The sequence below is a fragment of the Telmatherina bonti genome, assembly GCF_933228915.1.
Source record: "Telmatherina bonti genome assembly, chromosome: 20".
Taxonomy (NCBI): Eukaryota; Metazoa; Chordata; class Actinopteri; order Atheriniformes; family Telmatherinidae; genus Telmatherina; species Telmatherina bonti.
This window is the reverse complement of record NC_136618.1, coordinates 33,078,885-33,091,566: the sequence shown is the minus strand read 5'-3', so window position 1 is coordinate 33,091,566 and position 12,682 is coordinate 33,078,885. Positions and strand designations below refer to the sequence as shown.

At 42.6% G+C, this 12,682-nt stretch overlaps 2 protein-coding genes across 2 annotated transcripts; both read left to right on the top strand.

The window, feature by feature from the left end:
- Positions 1 to 803: 803 nt before the first annotated feature.
- LOC306770603 (uncharacterized protein) lies at positions 804 to 5,799 on the top strand. The gene is made up of 5 exons (XM_079259489.1): positions 804 to 1,080; positions 3,250 to 3,397; positions 3,533 to 3,740; positions 5,065 to 5,362; positions 5,574 to 5,799. The coding sequence occupies exons 1-5, from the start codon at positions 1,021 to 1,023 to the stop codon at positions 5,781 to 5,783; spliced, it is 924 nt and encodes a 307-aa protein (XP_079115615.1). The 5' UTR covers positions 804 to 1,020; the 3' UTR covers positions 5,784 to 5,799.
- A 103-nt stretch (positions 5,800 to 5,902) lies between these two features.
- Positions 5,903 to 8,897, top strand: LOC306770602 (uncharacterized protein). The gene is made up of 6 exons (XM_079259488.1): positions 5,903 to 6,028; positions 7,378 to 7,558; positions 7,653 to 7,901; positions 8,025 to 8,196; positions 8,303 to 8,433; positions 8,717 to 8,897. The coding sequence occupies exons 1-6, from the start codon at positions 5,987 to 5,989 to the stop codon at positions 8,863 to 8,865; spliced, it is 924 nt and encodes a 307-aa protein (XP_079115614.1). The 5' UTR covers positions 5,903 to 5,986; the 3' UTR covers positions 8,866 to 8,897.
- Positions 8,898 to 12,682: the final 3,785 nt, after the last annotated feature.

Sequence of the window (12,682 nt, the reverse complement as noted above, 5' to 3'; positions counted from 1 at the left end):
AAATTTATGTGCTAAATCATTCTTGGAAGACAAAATTAATTAAAACAAAACAAAAAAAAGATTAGATTTACTTTAGCAGCATAATGGAAACCCTGGAACGAATCAGGTGTGTGTGTGTGTGTGTGTGTGTGCGTGGGGAGGGGACATAAATTGTGTGACATACATTTTTAGTGTCTCCTGGTTTCAACATTGAGTGCTTTTTAATCTCTATAACGGATGTAAAAATGTGTCTTGATACAATCTCAGTCTCAAACAACAAAAAGGCAAAAAACAAAAAGGATATTTGTAACAGATGTCATTTAATTCTGTAACTCGCATTTACCTTTTTTTTTTTATTTTCTTTTTATTTATCACTTTATTTTATTTTTCTTTTAGCAATTCTCTCTTTCCATTAGTGCCCTATGTCCCTTTTTGTACAATTGTCTTTTGCTGTCTCTTTTACTCTTTGAAGACTGCTGTAAATTCTGTAAATAAAGGCCTTATAAATAAAGGAAGAAAACATTGAGTGCAGCAGCGCCACCCTGTGGTCATCTGCAGAACTGCAAAAAGCTGTGGTCTGCCGGAAGTGGCACATTTTCAAATTAAAACTCGTGTTGTTGTCGGACGGTCGGTTTTTTCCCTCTGGGTTCCTGTTCACAGCAGAGCAGAACAGACAAACTCCCTCAAAAAGATGATTTAGATTAGTTGTTGTGATTTTATAACTGCAGGAGGCAGTTTGCATGAGACACTCCCTCCTCCACACCTGACCCACCTGCTCCACGTGTGACCCAGTCTGCCGCGGCGTGTCGTGGGAAGATGTCCAAACGCCGAGCCCACGTTAACTGTTCGGTTTCTACGTGCCAAAACCAGCATCCAAATGTTTTCAGTATTCCTGTATCAGCGGACCAAACCACCAGAGACAAATGGATTCAGTTTATTTTCGGGGATGATGTACCTGCATGTGTCCCGACTGCGCTCTTCGTTTGCGCCAAACACTTTGCGCCTAAATGTTTCAGTAATTTGGGGCAATACCAGGCGAAGATGGCATCAACCCTGCGGCTGGAGAAAGGGGCTGTTCCATCTGAGAAGGGCTTACCATCGGTAAGTTTAGCCGCTGATAAAGTTTTGCTCTGCAGTTTCTGGGCTGACCGGCACTAGCCATGCTAATGCTACATGCTAACGCGACCCGCAAAAAGTTTTAGCCGCAGATTTACAGACGAGCTGCGTGTTTTCTTCTGGAGAAGCGAGTGTGTGTAAATATGTTTGCTGTGTCTTTATACCAGCTGCAACACTGCATGATTCATGGCTGATGGTTTACCAGGAGGGATGTGTGGTCATGGTGACCAGTGTTGCCAGGTCGTGTGAGAAAAATAAGCAACCAGCTGGATGAAAACACGAACACACACACACACACACACACACACACATATATATATATATATATATATATATGTATATATATATATATATATATATGTATATATATATATATATATATATATATATATATATATATATATGTATGTATATATATATATATATATGTATATATACATATATATATATATATATATGTATATATATATATATATATATATATGTATATATATATATATATATATATATATGTATATATACATATATATATATATATGTATATATACATATATATATATATATATATATATATATATATATATATATATATATATATGTATATATACATATATATATATATATATATATATATATATATATATATATATATATGTATATATACATATATATATATATATATATTTATATATACATGTGTGTATTGGTGTAACAATTTTTCTCTGAGAAAGAGAGTTAGTACGGAAACTCTTCACTCATGGTTGGTGCTTGGGTGAAGCCACCATAAAGTATGGGAAGCTTCACAATCAGAGAAAATAAATAACCTCATCAACAACATGTTATCATTCATATTCTGAAAAATGGCCAAGAAGTAATTCGTTCTGCCAGAGTATGTAAACTTATGAGCACAACTGAGCATAACTTACATTTTATATAAATGGGAGCAAACCAGAGGTAAAATCTCCCGGCACACAGAAACTTTATTTCTGAGCTCGTTTGTGGGGGATAATAACAGTGGATGTAATAACAGTTCCCTCTCAAATGAAATCAGGCCTTTTGAGAATTTATGAAGATTCCACATTTTATTTACAGAAATGCGTCATTATTTATAATAATTCATGGACATCATTGTATATGATACTGAAGTGTTCTCCATATAAATCTCTCTGTCATAAAACAATTAGATTGGTTAAATTAATTAACCTTTCCATCCTAAATGCAAACAAACTTAAGGCAAAGCACAACCAGAAGAGTGAAGCAGCAACATGCGTGAACATTGTTTCATCTCTTCCTTTCACTTGTTAATCAGCTAAAGCACTAACGTGCAGCAAAAACATACTTTCTCTGTTAAAATGGGCCTGATGTCACCTGTCACATCAGTTTTGTGGTGAGAGGAACAGCAGCAGATCGCTGATCGACACGGTTTGAACAGGCCCGCTGCCGTTGAATCCATTTCTGGCAGGCAGTGTTGTAGGGTTAGGGTTTGGTGTTGTACAACACCGGTACAACACAGTCTATGGTGGTTACCAAAGAAATAGATCCAAGAAATAGATAAACTAGGCTACTGTGAGATGCTTTTCACATAAATGTAAATAAGTGAGAAGGATGTAAGAATGGTTCATACAATAAAGCCCAAATCAGCAGCCAGTGTTTTGAAAACAAGCCCATAAACCCAACAACCTGCGACTGATGATATTTACAAGCGACTTTACAAAAAAAACAAGCCCTAAGTCGCTTATAATCAGCAGACCTGGCAACACTGCTTCCGGTCAGGACAGGCAGTCCCCGTCATGTCATTGATCCTGGCTGGGACGTTTTATTACCTCATTAGCAACCCGCCGGGTTTTATCACCCAGCCAGGATGCAAAGATTTTATTTCTGACATTTTCATGTCTTGTATGTAAACCCAGTCATGCTGGATGTAAACTGGGTATATTTCACTGTAAACTGGGCAGAAATGGCCCCTGGAAGAGACTGAAACTGGTGAACTGTCAGTTTCCAGCTAGTAGTTCAGTGGTATATATCCCGCTGTATATATTCACAGTTTACTGTACTTACAGTGTGAAGAATATGTCACATCATAAACTGCAGCTATTAAACCTCCACATGATCTCATTTCCATGACAATTTGACTTTTCTTTCCACTGCTTTTAGGCCAGCACATCGCAGGCTGACCCCAGTACCAGCAACCATCTGGTGCCTCTGAAGGTCGACGTTGGCTGCCAGACCGTCCCGACAATGCAGGCAACAGCTGGAACACAGCTGTCACTCAAAACGTTCCAGCCTCACTTCAGAAGTCGAGGTTTGTGGTCTATTGGATTAAATACATGCAGTGCATTTTGATAAACTAAATAGAACACGTTTTTATTCTTAAAAGAAGCTAATATGCACCGTTATCAGACGGTATGATGTCAGCGTCTGGTTCCGTGCATGACAGGAACCCAGACAGTGAATACATCCACAGATGTTGAGGTCTGCACGTCTGCAGCTGCTGTGGTTCCTGGTCTTCCATGGTCCTCCGCGCCAACAAGCCCGTCCCTGCACAGACCTGGACTCAGGCTGGAGGAAGACGAGGATGAAGACAGTTCTGTGGGGGCTTGCTCGTCTCCAGCAGCTTCAGAACCACGCGAGTCGACGGATAAGTGGTGAGTTGCCTGTTTCTGCCGTTCCCTGCAGAGTAGAACGGAGGTGAAATCAGTAAAACGTTTGCTTGCTGTAACGCAGCGCCGGGTTTATTTAGCCGAAGTTTCTCACAGGAAATCAAACCAAACTTTATTCTGAAAGCGCCAGGTGCTGCGCAGAATACAAATAATCCTTCACACACTGAAGTATGAAAGGTCTCAATGAAAAACACTCACCTGAGCAGTCTTCAGCACATCATCATCACGCATCCCCCCCCCCCCCCCCCTTTGCACACTAGGTGTGGGTGATTAATCAGATTTTAATCTCAGTACGATCTGGGTTTCCATCGATGATAAAAATAAAAGGGTGTGATTATTTTCCTCTCTGCAGTTTCCTCTCCTGCTGTCTTCAGCTGCTAATCGAGCGTCTCTGGCGTTGCAGCGCTGTGCTGTAAACTCCTCCCACAGCCGCTTTGCTTTCATTCAGACACTGTTGCCAACTTGGCGACTTTCTCGCTAAATCTGGCGACTTTTTTTGTTAAAAGCGACAAATCCAGCAGCTTTTACTGGAGTTATTAGAGACTTTTCTGGTGTTTTGGCGACTGACTTGAAGGCACATATTGTTCTGCAGTTACTGTAAGGAAGGAGCAGCGGGAGCCTCTCCCGTCCTAAAGCACTCCCAGGCGGCCAGTCTCAGTCGGCTCCGGCTGCAGGTCCATGTAGAATAACTGCAGTAGGTTGTGGAAGTTCACCTAAACATAGTTTATACCATTGTCAGTGACAACTGGCTGCATTATTTTCCTATACATAGTTCGGCCAGTTAAACACTGTAATATCCCTCCGTTACGGGGCGTTACCATAGCAACGCGTTAACCAGCTGGTTCAGATCAGCCGTCTTTTAACAGGTGGATGAGAGAAACGCGCTGCAGCCTGACAGCGGTTGTTTGGTATAAAACGTACATCCAGGCCGACATAAAATAGTTCCTATATAAGCAGTAAAAGCAGATTAAACAACTCGGAACCGTCCATCAGACGGTTATAATGCACGACACGGAGTCTAGAACACCACGACGCGCAGCGTTGTTTATAAATACTGGATAGTTGTGTTAAATAATCCAGATCTCAGTTTGTCAAAGTAATGGTGATTCTGATTTTTGTCAGAATCGAGCAGCCCTGCTGCATACGTGCACTCTGCCCTCTGGTGTCTGTGGGAACTGGGACATTGACACAGACGTGTGATGGAAAATAAGCGTCTAGCAGAGTTCCAGGAAGTCCTGCTACTAGTCCTGGTAGTTGCGCGTGTTCTTCAGATGCTCCAGTCACATTTATCCGGCTTTTCTCGACGCAGGGAAGACCCCAGCCCCGCCTGCAGAGACCTCTTGTCCAGTTACAAGGAGCGAAAGCTGGTGGTATTCGAGTCGTGCCTGCTGGAGCTCTTTGAGGAGTGCCCGGTGTGCCGCCAGGTCTGTAGCGTAAAGAAGAACCTCCGGGGAACCTTGTTGGCCGTGGTCCAAAGCTGCCCACATTGCCGCTACTGGCGACGGTGGAGGAGTCAGCCAGTGATCGGACACTCCACTCCTGCAGGGAACTTACAGCTTTCTGCTGCTATCTACTTCAGCGGTGCATCGTTTTTTAACGTGCAGAAGGTATGTTCAGGTACTGGATGTAGTCTCATGATTCATACACAGAAGTATGACCAGTTTAGGTGCAAATGCTCTTCGTTTCCTGCTTCAGGTGGAGGGGTCACCTGCCGAGCTCTGCATAGCTGTACCACAGGATAAAATCCTGCTTAGGATAGGGCTTCATCTGCAAATGCCGTTTGATGACGATCGGTGCCGTTTGTGTTTTATGCTGAAGGTTTTCAAGGCCATGCAGCTGCAGATGCACACCTACAGACAGTTCAGGGTCCACTGCTGCAACATCCTTGAGCCTGCTGTGCTGCAGAAATGGAGGACGGATCAGGCAACAGTTTTGCGGCAGCTCAGCCGGGGGGGGAACGCCGTCCTCGGTGGTGATATGAGGGCTGCTTCAGCTCGTTTCCATGCTAAATGCAACATTAGCTCATAAACGCATGCAGAGAAATGACACGAGGTCTTTTTTAGATGAGTTTCCATCTGACAAACGTGGCAGTAGTTCAGAAAGAATGCAAGTTCAGTAAAATGCTGTTAAAATAAATAACGACACAATTTATTGTATCTCAAACGGTCATAAAGCATCTTTGGTGTTGATGTTTTTCAGGACACAGTGTGAAGCATGGCAGTTTCACCCTGATGGACCAGAACAGCAACGTCGTCGACATCCAGCTGGTTCAGGTCAGTGAGGACCTCGCAGCGCTGCTGCAGGAAAATGATGTTTATAAACGATAATAAAATGACAAATCGGTTGTAAATAACATGTTTTCATGTGGCCTGTAACAGTTTAGATGCCAGTCCTGCATGAAACTAGGAGCGTTTGTAATTTATCGGATGCGAAGCTTACAACCCAGCGCGTGTGGAGGGTTGTTAAACATGGCGGAAGGAGGAGCGAAGAGCTTCTTCCTCGATCTCCGTTACCTGGAGCTGGTTCGGCTTCAGACAGTCGGACACAACACAAACACAAACTGGTGTTGTGCCGTAAAGTGATGAAACGGCTGCGGGAGCGTGCCGCCGTTAAAGCCGCATCCATCAGCGTCTCCAACCTGCTGCTGTTCCTCTCGCCACAAAACGGATGTGATAGCCGACATCAGGGCCATTTTAACAGAGAAAGTCTGTTTTGCTTCATGTTCGTGCTTTCTCTGATATGAAACGACGTCCACGCATGTTGCTGCTTCACTCTTCTGGTTGAGTGTTTGCCTGATGTTACGATTTATACCAGTTAATGTGATTTATTCATCCATTTATTACAGAAACATTTGTATGGAGAACGCTACAGCATCACTTCCAATGATGAATTATTAATAAATCCTCAAATGGCCTGATTTCATTTCAGAATCAGCTGCTACTACATCCACCCCCCACACCCTCTTAAGGTGGAATTTGACCTCAGAAATGGAGTTTTTGTCTGTCAGCTAGTGATTACTGCTCATATCATACTTAATAACAGAACTAATATATAATTTAATGTGGCTGCAGTTCATGTAAGAGAATCATTTATATAGTTTTTGGGGCGACTGCTTGCTTAGATCCACCCCCATAGCTAAAAGCTCCATTTCTGAGGTCAAATTCCACCTTAAAAAACTATTTAGATTCAGAAATGTCATTCAACCAGCCGGCACGATTAATTTCATGGTGCCGACTGGTTTATTGACAATAAAGTTTCTGAATCTGAATATCTTTTTAGGGTGGAATTTGACCTCAGAAATGGAGCTTTTAGGAGCCTTTAGTGCTGTTTTGATGGTTGATTTATTGTTAAAAATTCATCATTTTTAACAATAATTCATAATCTAAACATTAATCTTTCCATTGGAAAGATGTGTGTTAAGCACTTGCCATCATCCTCGACGTTACCGTCCAACGTACCGTTAAATTCTGTGATGTGCGGAGAACATCTGTACGAGGTGTTTGGAGGCGTGCAGCCTGTGATGTCGCTCCCTGAACAAGTCCTCCTCTTGCTGTGAAGCTGATGTGTGTGTGGAAGGTGCCCTGAGAGGGTGTCGTAGGAAATGACCTGTTTTCTGCAACAGAGCAGTGAGGTTGGCGGCAGCACCGACATGCAGAAGGAAGCTGTCAAACGAAGCCTGAAGCTTCTGGAGGATTCTGGCATCAAGTTGGAATGTGTTGTGTCTGACCGGCGCCCACAGCTCCAGGAGTTCCTCAGTGATGTTAAAATCACTCAGTACTACGATGTACGGCACTTTGAGAAAGGTAATTATCTGGCCGTTTCACTGAAGCAACATGTTCATTTCCCTCCGCCTGGCCAGAGTTCACCTGGAAAAACATGTTGTGTATTTATACGCAGGAATTTATAAGAAATTGAAGGCCATTGCCAACACGAGGGAGTGTGAGAAGGTCAAGAAGTGGCTGCCCATGATAAAAAACCAGATCTACTGGATCGCAGCTTCGTCTTGCTCTGGGCCAGAGAGGGTTGCCAAGTGGGCGTCTGTAATAAACCACCTCCAGGACATCCATACCCACACCGACCCCTTGTATCCCAAGTGTGCTCATCCCCCCCGCGTGTCGAAGGACAAGGAGAAATGGTTGAAAGCAGGTGAGACCTGAAGCTGTTCCCCAGTTTCCTCGCCAGCTTGTGAGTTTGAACCAAATGAAACATTCAGATTTATTTTAATCTAATAAATGGCATGTTTGTGGTCTGATGCATTTTTTCCTTCAGGAACTCCGGCTCTTTACAAGCTGAAGAAGCTCTTCACCGGGAAGAGAGTCCTAAAGGATGTGGCAAAGCTTTGCCCCCATCAGCAGTCCTCGTGCTTCGAGGCGTTTCACTCAGCGGTGACACGTTTTCTTCCCAAAGGTGTGACCTTTCCATTTCTGGAAACGCTGTGCAGGTAAATAGAGACAAAGGTGACGAATCTGTAAAGAAAAATGTAAACTTATTCAAATCAATGCACAAACTTCTGCAAGTAGCCTTAAATATGTTCCTTCCTCCCAAAGGCTCTACCTGTCAGCCATGCATTTTAATGAGAACTCCGAGCAACCAGAGAGGCAGGCAGATGGGAAACCCCACCTGGAGATTCACTGGGGGGCGTGCACAGTCAAAGCGCTGAGAGAGGATCCAACATTCAGTACGTTTACTGCACAAGTTACTGGGGGAAAAAATAGAAATATGATATATTATACGTGTGTGTGTGTGTGTACACACATACATATATATATATATATATATATATATATATATATATATATATATATATATATATATATATATATATATATTTATGATGTGTGTGTATAATAAGATTTTTTTTTTTTTTTTTAAATTGATTTGTTTATTTTCTTGACATTTACAAAATGACTCTAAATCCGCATAAACAAAATGGGAAAATTAATTAAATCTTTCTGGTCCAGACTACGTGGACGAGCTGATGCGCCTCGTGTTTGAGGTGGTGTTTCCTGACCCGGCACCTTTCGTCAGTCAGCTCAGACAGATTGTCGTACCAGAGCCGCTCCGTTCTCAATACGACGGGCCAGCGATGGAGGACGTTGTAGCCCGCTAGACGTCTCGCTTCCATCAGGAGATGTCTGGAATCCTTCCTCCTGGCCGTCGGCATCAGGGAGTTCCTGCCGGACACGCCTCACCGTTTGGTAGCCAGGGCGAGCACCAGTTCGCCAAGGACCTGTAGGCTTAAATGTGTTGTTTTGTTTTTTTTTATATATCTATATTTTCTTTAACATATGAAATGTGCATTTTATGTTTGGCCACTGCTAATAAAGATATTTTTGCATTGAAGAGTTTTTTTTTCTGGTTCATGTTTGACATCATGTCCCGTAGGAGTTGGTGACGGTAGCAAACTTATGTCTAGTTTATAATAAGGCACATTTTATAATCCCATTAAATGAGTTCTATGCTACTTGATTTGCATTATTTCTACATTTTCTGCCTCTTATTCCTTCCAACAGCTAATAATCCTGCATATAAATGCATTTTGTAATGAGAAGCATTTAAGCTGACAGGCTTGTGCTGTAGCTGCTTCTTCCACCACCTCGGTATGTTCGCCTCCAGGCTCTTGGTTCGAACATAAACGCTGCTCTCAGGTTGGTTTCCCATCACTAAGCTGTTGGTTTGGTGGCGCTGCTGCACCTCATCAACATTAAATTGAAGATCGTATCAGTGAAAAGCTGGCAGTGGCTCTCACGAGAGAAAGTTGGAGAAAAATCTCCCAGTGAAAGACACTCGGATCAGTGAGGAGTTTTACTGGCTGCAAGGAGTTTACACAAACCGGCAAACCAGCAGACACCGGTCTGCAGACAAGATGAACCAACAATCAACTAGAACCTTATGTACTCTTCCTTCCCCCAACCCCCTCTGGGAACATCATCATCATCACAGTTCTAGGTGTACCACACCGATCTCCAGCAGGGGGTTTATGTCCTTTTGTAGATGTTTACATTTCAGAAACACTTTAAAGTAGACAAGAACTTTCTCTACAAACATTGTCGCCATCTGACCTCTACAGAGGCTCACAATATCACAATTACAAGATTTTAACAGCATTTGGGGAAAAGGTCTGAGAAAACAGAACAAGCTCTGGATTTAATTTTTTTAAAAAAAAAGTTTTAATAAATGTTTTAATATGTTCAATCTGTAATGGTTTGTGTTTATCGTGAGTCTTTAGGTCTAGTTTTCTGTTTTTATTTTGTAGTGTTGTGTCTCGTTTCCTCTGTTGTCACCTGGACTCAGTCAGCTGATTCATTTCACCTGCATCTTGTCCATTCCTGGTCTGTAATTATAGCCTCCGTTTCAGTTCAATGTTGGATCAGTTCTTCTGTCAGTTTGTTCTGAGATTAAAACTATTTAATTCTGCATTCCTGACCCTCGCCTCTGCGTTTGGGTCCACACCTTCACCGCCACCCTGATACAGTCTGATGAACAGAGTTCGGTTAGTTCTGCATAACTGCTTTAGTACTCATGGCTTTTATTTTTCAGACTGAATTTAATGTGAAATTTAATGTTTTTGTATGTTTTCCCTGCACTTCAACACAATAAATCATGTTTGGTAGTATAAAGGAACAATATTAAGTGACCAATAATAACTGGTATAAAAAGTAATTTAATGAGATTTACTAAAATATGAAATTGATTTATGCATTTTTTTAACTGATACAGTTTTCTCTCCTTTTCACAGAGTAAAAAACTTAAACAGGATTCCCCATGAACTGGGACCTGTCCAGGGTGTACTCCACCGCTTGGCCAAAGGCTGCTGGGATAGGCTCCAGGGTAGGACCCTTGGTTCAAGCAGCTCAGATAATCAATAAATGTTTTGGTCAAGTTTTTTTTCTTGATTATATTGTTCAGTGATTATATGTCATATCAAAGCGCTGAGGTTAGTAATTCTTTCCATCCATAGATTTCAGTAAAACAAGCACGATAAAAACCAAAAGATTTGTTTTCCATTAATTAGTCTTACAAGATAAAGAATGAATGTGATCCAAGTCCGTCAGCCAATAGAAAGCTAGATACGATGCTGACCGACGACATGAAGAAGGTAAAGCACTTTACTGTACTGATTAATTTTCAGCTGCATCAGGTCTGAAAGTGAATCTTAACAAATCTGTTCTACTCCCGATCAGTGACCTGCTGGACCTGAATGGTGTTCCGGTAAACAACATAGTCTCTCATTCCGGTGAAGTGATTGATTAAAATAAAGTATTATTGCAATTTGAACTTTAACCCAATAACAACAAATAAGCAAGTGGTTGAATATGAGGTTGATGAGTGACCTGAGTTCTTCTCAGAGTTCTTCTCCTGCCACTGTCTCTGGAAACGCCCCCTGCAATCTACAAAGACCTAGATCAGACTTTAATTGACTTTATCTGGAGAAAGAGATGCCATTATATGAAGAAATAAATGTTATATAACCTTAAAAGGTGGTCAAAAAGCTCCTTGGCGACAAGGCCCCGGGGGTGGACGAGATCCGCCCGGAGTTCCTTAAGGCTCTGGATGCTGTGGGGCTGTCCTGGCTGACACGCCTCTGCAGCATCGCGTGGACATCAGGGACAGTGCCGCTGGACTGGCAGACTGGGGTGGTGGTCCCACTTTTTAAGAAGGGGGACTGGAGGGTGTGTTCCAATTACAGGGGAATCACACTCCTCAGCCTCCCTGGTAAGGTCTATTCAGGGGTCCTGGAGAGGAGGGTCCGCCGGATAGTCGAATCCCGGATTGAGGAGGAGCAGTGTGGTTTTCGTCCTGGTCGCGGAACAGTGGACCAGCTCTATACCCTCTTTGGGGTCCTGGAGGGGGCATGGGAGTTTGCCCAACCAGTCTACATGTGCTTTGTGGACCTGGAGAAGGCGTTCGATCGTGTCCCCCGGGGGCTCCTATGGGGGGGTACTCCAGGAGTATGGGGTACCGGACCCCCTTGTGCGAGCTGTCCGGTCCCTGTACGACAGGTGTCAGAGCTTGGTCCGCATTGCTGGTAGTAAGTCGGATTAGTTTCCAGTGAGGGTTGGACTCCGCCAAGGCTGCCCTTTATCACCGATTCTGTTCAGGACGCCTCCTGGGTGAGGTGTTTACAGCACGTCCCTCCGGGAGGAGACCCCGGGGAAGACCCAAATACATCAAAAGAGAACGTGATCGTTTTTGATGCTTCACCAAGAGGAGTCGTGCAGCTTCTCCCAGTCTATCAGGAAGATGCAGCTGCACTTGGTGTTGTTTAGATATAAGGTTAGGTAGGTTTATTTGTACAGCACCTTTCATGTGTAAAAACAATTCAAAGAGCTTTACATGAAACATTAAAAGCATGACAGATACTGTAAAAAAACATAAAAGACAATACAATTAGCAAAATTACAGTAAAATCAAATTATATGAAACTAATTAAAAGCAGAATTAATATAAAATATGTGTGCTGAATGAATTGTTTGTCCTGTATCTGGACAGTAAAAACTTCCCATTATTCCTCCTGAAGCTGAGGGTTTCCTAAAGACTAGATGAGGAAAACACACAGTCTCCATAATTCTACACCAGGAACGTCGATAAATTTAATTCCAATCCGCCTTATGGCCTGAAGACAAACACGCTAAGAGATAGCATCATTAGGAAACTTGTCATCTGATTGTCATAAATTCAGCTCAGGCATATTCGATGTATAGTTGTTACCAAAACTTGTGGACTGAATCCTCCAGAAACCACTTTATCCTCCCTGTTTATCAGGATTCAGACAGTTTTCAAGCCTTACATTTTGAGAATCGCTGCTAAACAGGAGGATTCATAGCAGCTAATAACATTAGCAAGTTGCCCGTACCTTCTTCCTTCCCTTCCAACAGGCTGTTGTGGTGTTTTTAGCTGTGCTTTGCACTTCAGGGCCACCGTAC